A 14,841-nucleotide genomic window follows, 5' to 3' on the forward strand; every position below is an offset into this window, starting at 1 on the left:
ATTTGACTCCCCTGGACTGGATCCTTTCCTTCCCCACCCTGCTGCATTCGCAATCATCTCAGAAGACAACGTCAAGCCAAGCCCTAGACTTGCGGATACCGGATTGGGGTTGTAGAAGACACCCAGCAGGAGCCAAGACACAAAAGCTCATTCCAGCAACCCATTGGGCCTGGTGCACGATTGGAACGAGACTGCGGGTGAAGCTGAACTTCTCCCGTCCTAACTGATCCTCTTGCGTGTTTATTGCTGCTGCCGAGAGGGCTTCCTGAAAACCAAGGGCTCTAGCCCTGCGTAGGAATTACCACTGCAGCCTGCTGTGAAGTCTGGCCCAGGGCCCAGGGTAGAGCAAGCCCAGGCACACTGCGCTTAGATCCTTGGGCTCAGACTGAGTTTTGCGACATGCTCTCCCCTCCCTCCACCCTTCCAAAGCTAACCCATGGCAGCAGGTAGGATTCCCGAACGGAGAACACAAACAGCTGGCAGCCCCAGGATGAAGGGTGCAGGGAATCCCAAAGCAGGGACAGGAGTCACCAAGGGTACATCCACACTGCAAAACAGCCCCATGTCAGCGAGGAGTCTCAGCGCCCAGCTCGGCTGACTCAGGCTCTCATAATAGGGCTAAAAATAGCAGTGTAGACATTCCCACAAGACCCTCTCATTGTCGGGATCTGATTGGAATGAACTAACAGTGCCTCTTCTTACCAGGAGACTAACTCATCCGTTTCTCTCCAAAGCACAGCTGCTTGAGGGTTTCTTGGTTTGTTTGGGCCTTCCTTTCCTACTTTGCAGCAGCTATGAAGCCAAGAGAAGGAACGGCAGAGAGGAACATGGCAGCCCACGCTGAAAGAGGTGAATTTTAAAATCCTGAACTACTGACAGACCTGGAGAGAATTTTGAGGCTGCCTTTGAGAGCTAGATTTCCCATCCAAGTCCAATAGCTCTCATTGCTACGTAGGGTTCAAATGGAGATAAAGTAACAAACTAATATCATACTCACAACTCAGAGCAGCAGATCCTGGATCACTTTTTCAAAGCACAGTGAATCCTCCTCTCCACCTTACTTGGGCTGTTTCTCCATTTCTAAAGTGAAGTGACTCACCAAGGCCAAAGCACAGTCGGAGGCAGGGGCTAGAACCCAGGCCTCCCAACCCCTAGCCATGTGCTCAGGCCACTGGACCACAGCTCCTGCCACACACAACATGTAATACAAGTCAATTTATTCTTTGCCAAAACTGCAGCTGCCTCCAGATTAAGCTCTTGGGACAGGGACTTTGGGGGGCACTTTTCACCTACTCTCCAGTGCTGTGGACTGGGCATTATGAAAAATATCACATTTAAGGGACAATCTCACTATAAATGAAACGTGTTAAGAACAAAGTCTTCAGTACAACTAGGCAACCAACTGCCATTTTTATCAAGCTGGTGATTCACAGGCAACAAAAGAGAAGAAAGCAGCACCTGAGTGTGGGGGGAGCAGCTGCTCATTTGGGGAGCATTGCTACCTTTACGTGGTTCACAATGCCATTGTGACAGTGCAGTTGTTTACCACTGAATGGACCCTAATGTACGCACTCCAATATTTATAGAAATAAACGTACAAAAACGCCTCTTCGTCTTTTAGTATTGTCTGTCTCGGTGACACGAAAGATCTTTAATTGATTTCTGCAGTTTCTTGCCAAAGCACATTGGTCAAGGTTTTTTGGTGTGTGTGTGTTTGTTGGGATTTCATTTCTTGCTTTGCAGCAACTATTAAGGCAAGAATCTCCTCTTGCTGGTTTTAAGAATCTCTTTTCATTGTACCCAACAATAGGGACGATTGCCTATTTAAACTGTTACATGTTCTGAACCCCTTGCAATGAAAACACACAAATCTGTCATCGGTGAGCCAGTGCAGAGAAGACAAAGGAATTCCTAACAAGCTGCAGTAATTACAGTGCAGAAGATCTGATTTGAGAGGGAAAGTTGTTTTCTTTGAACCTGCTTTCTACCCCCCAGCGCAGCAAGAGAAAGTGCATTTGTGAAGACAGTATGGCCTTCTGCATTCATTACTTGGCAGAATCCCAGAGGTGCCACTAGTATTTGCCCTCTCCCATTCTCACCTCTCCTGCTCCCCCAGGCCTGTAACCTGCTCCACACTATCCCAGTCACCCATCTGCTCCAAGGCTTCCACAAATCCCACAGCAGTAAAGCTACTGTCACTCTCCTGTTCCAACAGAGACAGAATTCAGTCTCAGACTGGTCCCTCCTCAGGGGCTAGCAGTGCAGTTTGGCTATTTAGATTGTAAGCACCTCAGGGCAGGGGACACTGTGTCTGTGCGCTGTGTGGCATTGAGTCACTTGGGGTGAGACAAGGAGAAGCGACTGCTTTTCCCAGACCCAGGAGCCACAGAGATGGCAATTTCCTGCATTATCCTTTGGGATTCATTGTATTAAATGAAGAGTCATGTCTTATTGTGGGCTGGGATTGTATGTAACCTCTTGAGGGAAACGTGACAGATGAGGGTCTATACTGAACGATGTGCCAGACAAGAATGGACTTTTGGAACAAAACGTGGTAAGTGTGGTTTTCCTGGGGAATCTCTAGGGGGGAGGTGAATGAAAATTCCCCACCTCTGGTTATGCAAAAACGCAGCCTTTGGAAGCCACACCGGGACGTGGGCCATTGTCTGCAATCACCTGTTACATGAGATTAAGATCAAAGGCTCAAGCTATATAAAGGAAAGAAATATTCATGGTTGTTCCGGTTCTGAATTTGGGACAGTTATGAACTTGTCAAAATGGGGAAAACCCAGTGTGAGTTTTGTAGGATTGCCATGTACTAGAGCCCAATGCTGGAGTTGGAGTGAACTCTGGGAAGCTCGTTAGCATAAGAGTGGGTTGGTTGTTTTTTTTTTTGATTGGTTTTAATATTTTCTCTGTAATGCTTTCACTTTAAGAATAAATGTCCTTGCTTTTACAGAGCTGTGTGGTAAGCTGCTATAGCTTCTGGAGACAGTGCAGATGCTGGCCTGCTTAGGTAGTCTGGTTTGCAGGCGTATCAAAGTATAGGCAAGGAAGTGTGTGGACTGGAAAACCTCGGTTGGGAAAGAGAGGGACGTGGGTCTCTGCCTGAGAGGTGACAGATGGGGAGCCAGGAACTGGGAGCAGGTGCCCTTGGTGGTCCATGAAGGGGGAATACAGAGGCAGTTGCCCTGAACCATGAACACTGTGAACATTTCAGCTACTGGCCTCATCAGAAGTAGGAAGGGGAGAAGCAGGGCAGAGGTTCAGCATCACATACTTGCAAAGTAAATGTGCCTAAGTCCAGCATTTGACCTTGTTACCATGACCGAGTCCCTTTAAAGGCAAGTGATGAGAAAGAACAGGATGGAGGAGGTCAGTAAAAGGAAACACCAGACTCCCAACCGGTGCAGAACAATTCACATTTATTAGTTCAAACAGCTAACACTTGCTAAACATGCCTTTAACACTTATTGGTCACATTTCCACAGGTAGTCAAGTCACAGAGCAGAGACAGGCAAGACATGAGCAGCCTGCACGCTGGCCCACCAGTGAGTGAAAGGCGGGCCCCACAGCACAAGCAGGACACACCAGGAGAAACATTCATTTGGTCACAGTGTAGTGACGAGAGCGAGCTCCTGAGATGGGGAGTGTGACCAGCCCCCGAGGTGCAGCTGGGATCCATGGGGAGGAAGGCAGGGACCAGCCATGCTAACCTGTCTAGACTCCAGCTCCGAGCATGTTAAACAAACACTCTTAGTTATGTTGAGGTGACATCCTGCTTCCCTGATTTATGCAAGGGATCATGGGAAAAAAGCTTTGCTGTGCTTGACTGAATGAAAACATATCCCCTGCAGCACATCTGTTGACAGGGCCCAGTCCCAATGTGAGGGGAAGGCACATTGACTGCAGATATGCCACATGGAACAGGCGAGACAAAGGGCCAATGCAACAGGGATGGTTTCTGGACTGATTTTCTTTGTAAGCTGTAAATGTCGGTAACACAGAACATGTGCACAAGGACCCTGAGCAAATCCCTGGCTACCAACGTAATGCATACATGTCATGAATCTGTTCAGTGCCCATTGTGCGGCTCTGTTCTAGGGCTTTCGAGATGCCAGTGATGTAGTCAGAGGAAATTCAATTTAGTTGGTGAAAGCTGCATTTTGCACCAACCAGCTCATACTTGGTGTGTTAAACCAAACCAGATGGGGGTGTTGGGCAAGGGCTGCAGGTAGCCCTTGCAAAGCACAGCAACCAACTTGGAGAGGCCTGGGCACCTTCTGGAGAAAAGTGCAAAGCTTTGGTTTTCTTGGTCTCCTGCTGTCTGGGGACACGTGGTGATTTGCACCAGTGCAGCCAGCGGGGACTGTGCCTGTGTGCTAGAGGTTTGCACTGGTGCAGTGATATGGCTGGCTGACACCATGGGAAATCCTGAAGGTGGCCATTGCCTAAGTGAAACTCACTGAAGTTTCAGCAAAACCCGAGCAGCCCAGTAGGCATCTCCACCTTGGTGGTGCTTGGAGTTTCAGGTCTGATCAACAGAATCACAAAACATCACCCGAACATTCAAATGCTGCTGCAGCAACTGTTAAAGGACCAATAACCCAACAACTAAATCGAAACAGCAACAAAACCAAAGACATTTACACTCCACATTTTTCATCAGAAAGAGGAGCAGTATTTTGTTTTTCACACAATCCCTTTGAGATGATAAACAGGATGTCACACAAGAGGTAGTTTTGGTATGGAAATTGAGTCAATAATGTTATCAACTATTACAAGACATTTTATAAAATGAAAGAAAACAATCACAAAAGGCTTTGCTGAGGATGATCGGCATGTCGTTTGGTTTATTTATTTCTGTCTTTGGTGGCGTTTCTTCCACCCAACCATGTTGCTTCTTTCAGGCACTTGTTAGTGGTCAGTGCACAGTCAGACTTTTCTCCCAAAGTGAGAGAATAAACCTATCGTAGGCTAACATCTCTGAGCATGGACAGCCAAGCTCAAGCTTCCAGATACTGGCACACCAGGCTGCTGACTGGGGATGGCTGCTGACTGTTGTCTGATTATGTCATTCTGCCCATCTGACGGCTTATTTGTATGGACCTCACTGCACAGTGCACAAGGTTAGTGTACAGACCATGGTGCTGTGCACTCAAGTTCCCTAGTGTACTTTGACCTGCTGCTGTTTCAGCCATCAGTAGGGAAAGTGTACCAGGACCTTTCAGCGAGCAGGGGCGGCTAGTTAGTGCACAGCAGGATGGTGGTGTAGATTTATATGACGTGTCCATATTGACAAGCCCTGAGACGACCTGGGGTGATTATAATCAGGGAATAGGGCTGGTTTGGACATTCTCTCAGTACAATTCTAAAGCACTTGGAATGCACCTAGTCCCTAGGAGGTCTGCAGTGAGAAAGCTGCACTTTACAAAGCGCGTGACGGCAGAGTCCTCAGGGTGCCATCACGGAGCCTGGCACTGTATTTATTACATTTTTAAAATGAAGTGTTTGAAGGAGAAAGCACAAGCCATTTGTAAAGTGCTTTGAAGAGGGAAATGCAGAAGTGCCCAGTGTTACTACAATTCTGGGACCTCTGTTCACCCAGCACAGCGTGCCAGGAGCTCTCTGAGCACCCAGAGACGTTTTCTCAGAACGTGATGTTGTCATTAGGGTTCTTGCTTAATTGGTTAACTCACGATTAACTCAAAAAGATTAATCATGATTAATCGCAGTTTTAATTGCACTGTTAAACAGAAATCCAATTGAAATTTATTACATATTTTGGATGTTTTTCTACATTTTCATATATATCGTCTTCTGTATTGTAACTGAAATCAAAGTGCACATTATTTTTGATTACAAGTATTTGCATTGTAAAAATGACAAACAATTCATCTCATACAAGTAGTGCAGTGCAATCTCTATTGTGGAAGTGCAACTTACAAATGTAGATTTTTTTTTGTTACATAACCGCACTCAAAAACAAAACAGTGTAAAACTTCAGCGCCTACAAGTCCACACAGTCCTACTTCTTGTTCAGCCAACCACTCAGACAAACAAGTTTTGTTTACATTTACGGGAGATACTGCTGCCCTCTTATTTACAATGTCACCGGAGGGTGAGAACAGGCATTCACATGGCACTTTTGTAGCCAGCTAAACATTCATATGGCCCTTCATGCTTCTGCCACCATTCCAGAGGACATGCTTCCATGCTGATGATGCTCATTAAAAAAAAAGTGTTAATTAAATTTGTGACTGAACTCCGTGGGGGAGAATTGTACATCTCCTGCTCTGTTTTACCCGCATTGTCATATATTTTATGTTATAATAGTCTTGAATGATGACCCAGCACATGTTCATTTTAAGAACATTTTCACAGAAGACTTGACAAAATGCAGAGAAGGTCCCAATGTGAGATTTTTAAAGATAGCTACAGCACTCAACCCAAGGTTTAAGAATCTGAAGTGCCTTCCAAAATCTGAGAGGGGCAAGATGTGGAGCATGCTTTCAGAAGTCTTAAAAGAGCAACACACTGATGCGGAAACTACAGAATCAGAACCACCAAAAAAGAAAATCAACCTTCTGCTGGTAGCATCTGACTCAGATGATGAAAATGAACATGCATCGGTCCGCACTGCTTTGGACTGTTATCAAGCAGAACCTGTCACCAGCATGGACACATGTCCCCTGGAATGGTGGCTGAATCATGAAGGGACACATGAATCTTTAGGACATATGGCATATAAATATCTTGCAACGCCAACTGCAACAGTGCCATGAGAACGCCTGTTCTCATTGTCAGGTGACACTGGAAACTAGAAGCAGGCAGCGTTATCTCCTGCAAATGTAACCACACTTGTTTGTCTGAGCCATTGGCTGAACAAGAAATAGGACTGAGTGGACTTGTAGGCTCTTAAGTTTTATATTGTTTTATTTTTGGGTACATAATTCTAAATTTGTAACTTCAACTTTCATGATAAAGAAACTGCACTACAGTACTTGTATTAGGTGAACTGAAAAATACTATTTTTTTATTTTTTTGCAGTGCAAATATTTGAATTAAAAATTATCAAGTGAGCACTGTATACTTTATATTCTGTGTTGTAAATGAAATCAATATATTTTCAAATGTAGAAAACATCCAAAAATATTTAAATGTTTCTGTATTAACAACAGTTTTCACAATTAATTTTTTTAATCGCTTGACAGCCCTAGGTGTCACATTAAAGATACTCATCAAGATCGGCAGAGGGCACTGTTGGGTACACTGGGGTGGGGGAGGGCAAGGCATTTCTATATTTTATTGTTTGTTAAGTTTAGTGAAGCCTTAATTGGGGGAGGAGGAGGAAGGGGGGTGGTATTACAGGCCACCTCCAGGCCATCCCATGATTTCCTCTGTAGTTTGCAACCATCTTGGACATTTTCTCCTGTCAACACATCAGTATTCTCTCACCAGTTTGCCCTGACAGACTGACATCGCTAACGATTATAATCCACAGTCACAGCATCTGACCTGATGTAACTCAGGGTGTCTTCATACCGATTTGCAATAGCTCAGAACAGGCAATGTGGATCTGAAGGAAACTGTTACTTCTTGTTCCTGACTGTGCACAAGCCACTGATGTAAAAACTCCCCACAAACAAAGCCAGATTTTTCTTCCTAAAATCCAGATGTGGAGATGCTTACTCAGATCATAATGGGCTTCCAAACAGGCCACGAAAGAAGCTACTGTTGCAACATCAAGATTAGGGTTTCAGTGGGTCACATTTAAATACATATCCCTGAGCTTCTGTGCGCGTCGCAAGCAACGCATCGAGAACCCAAAGAAACGCCACCGCTTGACGCTGACATCTTATGTATTGTTATCTTTGATTTACACATCATCTAAAACTTACAAATTCGCTTCATACTTAAACTACTTCCCCAAGTTCCCCCCTTCTCCTGCCTTTTGTGTGGCAGGGATGATTGCCGCTTCTTATCCTGAGAAATACAGAAATAACATCACCACATCATAGCTTCAAATCAAAACCAACGAAGAGCCACCAACGGTGACAGCACATTCACAGGAGGGATTTTTGTTGTTGTTTTCCTTTTTAAAAGTATTAAAGATAAAAGAAATTCAAGTTTTTTAAAAAAAGATTGGTTTGAAGGACAGGACTTTTAAAACCAAGAAGCAGAAATGACTTCATCACTGCTTGTGCAGAAGTCTGAAGAGTTTGTTCATACCAGCACACAGATCCTGTAATGCAGCAATATAATGGAGTATGGGACATACGGGGCAGACAACAAGCAAGACTTGAAGCAGTCTCCAATCTTCCTACTCAGGAGAAGGAAAAATCCCGTTTCCTGTGAACCTTCTCATTTACTTTAGCAGGTTCTCAGGGTCAGCCCTGTGCATAGCGGAGTCCAGCCCAGTGCTCAGGCACACATATTCAGGAGGGACACAGGAACAGATCAGGCAGAGTGAACCCCTCAGCCCTTTCCCCACTTCTTGACCTGAGCCTCTCTGAGGGATTACCTCCAACACCTCAATTCTGCAGCTGCGTTTGCACTTTTGGGCTCCAACAAGAAGCAAAAGCACCACAACATTGGGAAGAGGCTCCCCTGGGGCACTGAGCTGGCTGGAAGCAAGAAGTGAATTTTGCCAGAGTCCAGCCCAATTTTGCAGATTCACGAGTGGCCAATAAATATCTGAACTGACAAACCTGACACAGTAGGGCCATTTTCATTTCAATGATGAGGGTATTCAGTACTCAGCTTGTAAACTGCCACATATACACAGCAACACTGAGCATTTAACCCACAAGAGCTGCATCTGGAAAAGACCTTTTAATTGATAAGTTTTCAAAGGTGTGGTCTGCTCTTTGGTCTTTATGCCTATGCAACTGTGGATAAGAAAGTTCAGTAACTGAAGACATGGGAAAGTGGACAGCTACACTAACCATTGAAAAGCACGTTACTCTAAAGCATTGTCTAAAGGCTTTAGGAGTGAGAGGGAAAGGGTTAAAGCAGCCAAGATATTAACATTCAAAGAGTGGTAACTGCACGTGTGAAATTAATATTTGTAATGAAGACTTCAGCTTCTTCCTAACACATGATACCTACTAGCTGTTCGTATTTCATACATTCAGGTGGCTGGGCACAGCTTAGGAAGAGGCATTTCATCTCTTCACACAATGTGTGCACTGTTGGGGTTGCACGGGTAGCTTCCCTTAATGTCCTATGTTTTGTAACGGCCCATGGAAGGTTCTTGTCTTCCCCACAGACAATTCAATACACAAACCTGACATGCAGCAGGAAATGAGAGCACGACAATGCTGTGCTTTGTTGCCTATGCCCCAACCTGAGAAATGAGACTTTTTGATGCACAGACAGTTCGAGATGTCAGTGGTACTAAAGGAACGTTTAGTGTCACACAGACAACTGAATGTGTTATACATGGTTGTAAGCAGAGGTGACACAGGGGGAGGGTCATGGAGAGTCACCTGCTTCCTCCCTCCGATTTGCTGCTTGGCTTGGACTGAGCATGCTCAGTAACACTGCTGAAGCTGCTGCCCTCACTCTGCGCCCCCCGCCCCCCACTTTCGGCAGCCACAGGGTCATCTCTGGTTGTAAGTTTGCCTCCTTGTATTAGTGCTGCTGAGTGTAAACCTGATAGTGAGACCCCTTGGTGAGAACCCAAAGTCCATGGTGTTTATAAAACTAACAACGTATAGATATAACTGGCTTTGAGCTTCTTGCTGGCATGACACACTTGGCTTGTGAGTTATGTCCCCTTCTAGTAGCTGATCCCCACAGAGGATAAAAGCCTACTACTGCTAAAGCTAATGAAGTAAAAATTTACTCTTTCAGCTCAAGTTGTGCTTCTATGGCCTTATTCACAGCCCTGAGGGGCAATGGAAAGATTCCAACTGACTTCAGTGGGCTTTTAATCATGGCCTGTGGTGCCAAGTCATTGGCATTTAAGTCCAGTTCCTTCAGCACTGAAAGCAGTGGCCTGTGTCCCTCTCTGAATATGTGAGCATATGCACTTCAAATTAATATCCAAAAATCTGTTTGGATTAAAAAAAACTCTTCAGATTTACATTTGCACAAATACTGTGAAGGAAAGGATGGGATCAATTGAGTTATCTTTCAAACCGGAGAGAAATATTGACTAGTCTTGGCAGAAAATTCCACCAAAAATGATTATTGTTGATTGAGTCTTCTATGACAGAAGGCCAGATAAGCAACAGCAGATACCAATGATAATGAACATCCTCACCCAACTAGCATTAAGCACAAATAAAATATGGTTCCCTGTAAACCGAATATTATGTGAAGTTTTGGAGAAACAATTCCAACTTTTGTAGGATGTCCTTCAAACCAAATTCACAAGTACATCTAGTGATTGACCTAATGTCGCTACATTTCTAGCTACATTCCTATCTTCTCATCATAATACCTGAGTTTGCAATGCAACACATTCACTTTACCCTGTTTAAAAAACACAAGTCATTAGAGGACTTGGTGCAGAAGACATTAATGACTGTCCAGCGAGTTAGGTTCTGGTTCGGTATGTTAGTCTCATTCTTGCTTGTGAATTTAACACAGCTTTTATGCTCACTGCAATACAAGGGGTTTGTTAACAGATACTGCTGCCAATCAACATTTACAAAAATGGTCTACACAGTTGCAAGTAGTAGCACATCCCCCACCCCACCCCCATCAAGTTTATTAAACATTTGCGCAGCATTTTCCTGAGGAGTCAATTCATTTTGGACAGAGTACAAAATAGATGTTTTTGTCAGGTATTTGGCAAAAACAAGTTTTCTAATTTTAGCATAGAGATCTTCTAATTAAAACAAACCCTTATTCATCTAATAACTTTGGAGTAAGATTACTTCTGTGCAGTTAAATTATTCCTGAAATGTGTAAGCAAGCCAGAAGATAACCTGTAATACAAGTATCATGTGGAATTATTTGAAAATGAAAGTTAAAGCTGGCAATACTTCCTAACTTAGAAACAAACAGACACACTAAAATCTTCCCATATAGACTTGAGGTATCTACTGTATGCAGAAGACTTTCCTGAGAAATATGTGCTTGTCTCATTTTATAAACAGAAAGCAAGTAAGATTCATGAAACTAACTTTGGATTCATCAAGCCATATAAAAGTGGACTTCTGCTGATCCCAGCAGCTGTTACCCGTAACATCTTATTTTAAGAGAGTATCTCAGCAGCTAGTGGACTACCTAAAGCAAGGAAAAAAATCAAGTGGGAAGATTCACAAAGCAGAATTAAAGACAGCAGCACTGCCTTTGGTCTAAATAGTTAGTCAACAGCTTGTCTCCGATGAGATGGTTTTGGATGGAGCAGTCTTCATCTCTTGCAGGCAGGATCCATTTGCACTGATTGTACAGAATAACTGTTGACTAACCTAGAGATGTGCCAAGCTAGCAAGTTCCAACGGCTGTTGGGCTGCTATTACACTCGTCTGTAGGTAGCATTTGGGGTTGGACTGAATGATATGCTACTGCTGTTCACTCAATTCATTTCTACCCACTAGCAGGTACAGTACTTCAGCAGAGAGCAGGTGCTTGTTCAGAAGGAAAAACTGCTTCTCCTGACCACATATTTAATTTGTGCCATACACTATAATGTGTCATGACTGGACAGAGGATGGCAAGGATAGTTATTCCCACCCCAGAAGAGCAGAAGTTGTTTCCTGAAGAACTGAAGGTAGTTTAAAAATAACAGGTTCTTTAACATTCAAAAGTGTCTCAATCAGCCTAATGTAACCACTCAAAACAACAGATTCACAACTAAGGGTCCCAGCAGAAAATTCAGCAAAGGCAACATGGCTGCCTGTTAGAATAAGTGAGATTTCATAAATATATGAATGATGGAAACAGAAAGAAAATCTTCCGCAACCAGCAATCATGTGGATACAGGAAGCCATGGAGGACACGGAGGCTAAACGGACAGTAATACACGTTGAACAGCAGCAATTCAAGTATTTTTGGTGTAATGCAAGTGACTGAAGTTACTAGGGGGAACATCTAAATTCTGGGAGATTTAGAAGTAATATACATGAATTGTACTAAGAGCCAGCCAGATTTTCCTACTACACTCCCCTCCATGCAGTAAAATGGTACATGCAGGACTTGGTTTATACCCATATGTTCTCCAAGGTTCAACAGACAGCCAATAGCAGAGGATACTGAAATCTCTTATCGGAAGTCACATTTATTTTATCCACAGGAGGGACAGAAGCTTATAGGTTTGAAGCGTTCGCTGATGTGAATTACTTGTAACTACTGTAGTAGGAATCTTCACTGGAGTGATTTAAAAAACTAGGCCAGATCTAGCCATGGAGAACATATATTGCCCTGGCTTCTTAGAATGCTTTTCCAGTTTGTGATTCTGAGAGAGCATTTAGCCAATAATTAAATTATTTGCAGTCTGCCTGGTTTATTTCTGCCTCCCCATTCAAAGCCTGTTATTAATTACAACGACACAATTCCAGTTTGGTAGGAGAGTCGTGAGAGAATAATCATGCATCAGTTGGAGAGAGAGAGAGAACAAATTCTGTATAGCCCAGGGAAGGGGAATATGGGCTAAGGACCTTTCTCAGTCTTGGAATGCTGCAATTCTCGTGACAGAATTTCAGGGGGACCCAACTTACATCATGAGAGCTGCATTTGAAAACCGAGGAAGACTTTTTTTTTGGTCAACTAGCTAAACTTCATTTCTCCTTGTGATACCAGAGAAACTCCATTTTAAAATCTCTAGATTCCTGGCTTTCATTCTGAATAAGCAAGAGTCACTCCAGCACTGGCTGACAGCTGCAGGTCACAAAGCACTAGGAATTGGCAGGAAAAAGAAGGTAGTAAACAACAAATGACAAATCATAACACTGAGGTAAATAACAGTCAAATGGAATGACTGACGTGTGACTGTTAGCAAAGTAGGGTATAAAAGTCAGCAGCAGCTGACAGTTGAGAGGTTGAGAAGGCAGCTGAGCAGAGAAGGCAGGGGAAGGCGTGAAAGAGGTGAGGGTGAGACGAAGGAGAAGCAGCAGTAAGCAGTGGGAGAAGAGAAGAATGCAGCAGAGGAGTGGGAGACAGAAAGAAAACAGGAAAAGATACTGTGCCATCAGCTAAGTAAGTTTGTCAGACAGAGTAACAGGTATAGTTATAGCATAGCATAGTATAGTGTCTGCATGTGTGTGTGTGGGGCGGGGGTAATGCAGATGTATGCATGTGTGTTGACTGTGAAAGGGATTTATACATGTAAAAATTAATGGACATCTCAAAATGGCTGTCAGCTATCTGTGACAGACTGACCATCTAAAGTAGGGAGCATCCACTCAGTATTGTTTCAAGCTATAAGGCAATGTGGTTTGAGGTGCTCTTTAACTTGTTATAAGGGATGTGTGTTTAGATTGTTACTATGTCAAGAAATTGTTCAATAAAAGGTGCCTTGTTTTGGAACACTTCTTGTGTCAATAATTTATGCGTGGCTGTATCTGTGTCCTCCAAGTATTCCTTTAGCCACCCTGGAGACCCACCCTTAATGAGAACAGATTGATTATAACAACAAACAGGCTGGCTATTCCGGGGGTACCCAAATTCTGGTTTTGGTGTAACACCTTCTCACCCACTTATCTTTTTTGAAGCTTGGCACTTCTCTGACGCTCACACTCCAACGCACTCCAGCATTTGGGATGCTAACAGCTCTCCCAGTGGAGTGAGGCAGTTTGCTTTTTAGGCAAACACTTTGGATATGAATCATGGAATGATCAGTACGTGAACAGCATCTTCTCATTGAGGTAGTCTTAGTCATATCGGCCCCCAGACCCCCAAATACAAAAGAACTAACCCTAACAAACACTAACATTAAACATCTTCACATTCTGTAAACTGCAAGAGAATGCATCTGCTGCATTCATACAGAACCATGTGCACTGTGTTGAAGATCATACATTCAACTCTGTCGTGAAATAAATATATAGGAAAAAAGTTTAAAAACAAAAAACAAAAAAACAAACAAAAAAAAAAAGATTCTTGCTACAATGACAGGGCTACCTGCCGCCCTGTCTCAGCAGCTCCCTACTGCCTTGATCATGGTTTTTCCTCCGCTCTCTCTTCACATGTGAGCCAGTTCCCCACCAGAAGCACCAGAGTAAGGCATGGGTTCGGGGCAATGAGGCTCACTCTTTGCTCACGCTTGTCTTGCAGGAATGAAGAACGGCTTTAAAAAGGAGGGGCAGCTGCTCCAGAGGAACATTCACCATTTTTCCTGTTAAGAAAGAATCAGAATTAGCTGCCATTCCTGAGCCAGATTTCAGAAATGCTCATCTCCAACAAGCTGGTGACATTGGAGATGGTTTCACCTTGAACCTTTAGAGAAACAGTAAATCACCCAATTACTACATTAGATATTTGATATTCTTTTGGAAACAACAGATGTGTTATATAGTGGAATAGAAGCTAAGTGCGTTGGTGAAGTCAAATGAAAATGATTTCCCCATAATGGGGGCATATTTATAGAAGATGGGAAGGACTACATCCCATCTCTGTCAACCTCCCCTGTCAATCACAGTGAATAGATTGTGTGAGATGTGTCCACCAGGTCCCAGTGGACAATTCTGCTTGGTATGACAGAGGAAGGTGAAACACACAAATCCAAATCAACTTGCCCTAGGGAAGAACATTTCTTTCCAATCCCAAATAACCTGTGTCCATTATCTTAACATTTAGCTACCAAAGTTCTCACGAAGATCCTGGAATAATTCCTCCAGAGCCAATTAATGATGCATTGAGATGGAAAATTCACATGCACATTTCAGT

The 14,841-nt window shown here is 43.6% G+C and overlaps 1 protein-coding gene across 7 annotated transcripts in view; it reads right to left on the minus strand.

Moving 5' to 3' along the window:
• Positions 1-7,311: 7,311 nt before the first annotated feature.
• NR6A1 (nuclear receptor subfamily 6 group A member 1) overlaps positions 7,312-14,841 on the minus strand; it is a 189,771-nt gene continuing 182,241 nt past the window's right edge. For 6 of the 7 annotated variants that reach the window (XM_030535644.1, XM_030535640.1, XM_030535639.1 and 3 more), the window contains one exon: positions 14,202-14,290. In XM_030535644.1, the coding sequence (XP_030391504.1) occupies positions 14,202-14,290 (89 nt within the window). Of the gene's footprint in view, positions 14,291-14,841 lie in introns of all 7 variants that reach the window. The other variant, XM_030535637.1, reaches the window with a different exon arrangement.

This window comes from Gopherus evgoodei, chromosome 16 (assembly GCF_007399415.2).
Source record: "Gopherus evgoodei ecotype Sinaloan lineage chromosome 16, rGopEvg1_v1.p, whole genome shotgun sequence".
In the NCBI taxonomy this organism is placed as follows: domain Eukaryota; kingdom Metazoa; phylum Chordata; order Testudines; family Testudinidae; genus Gopherus; species Gopherus evgoodei.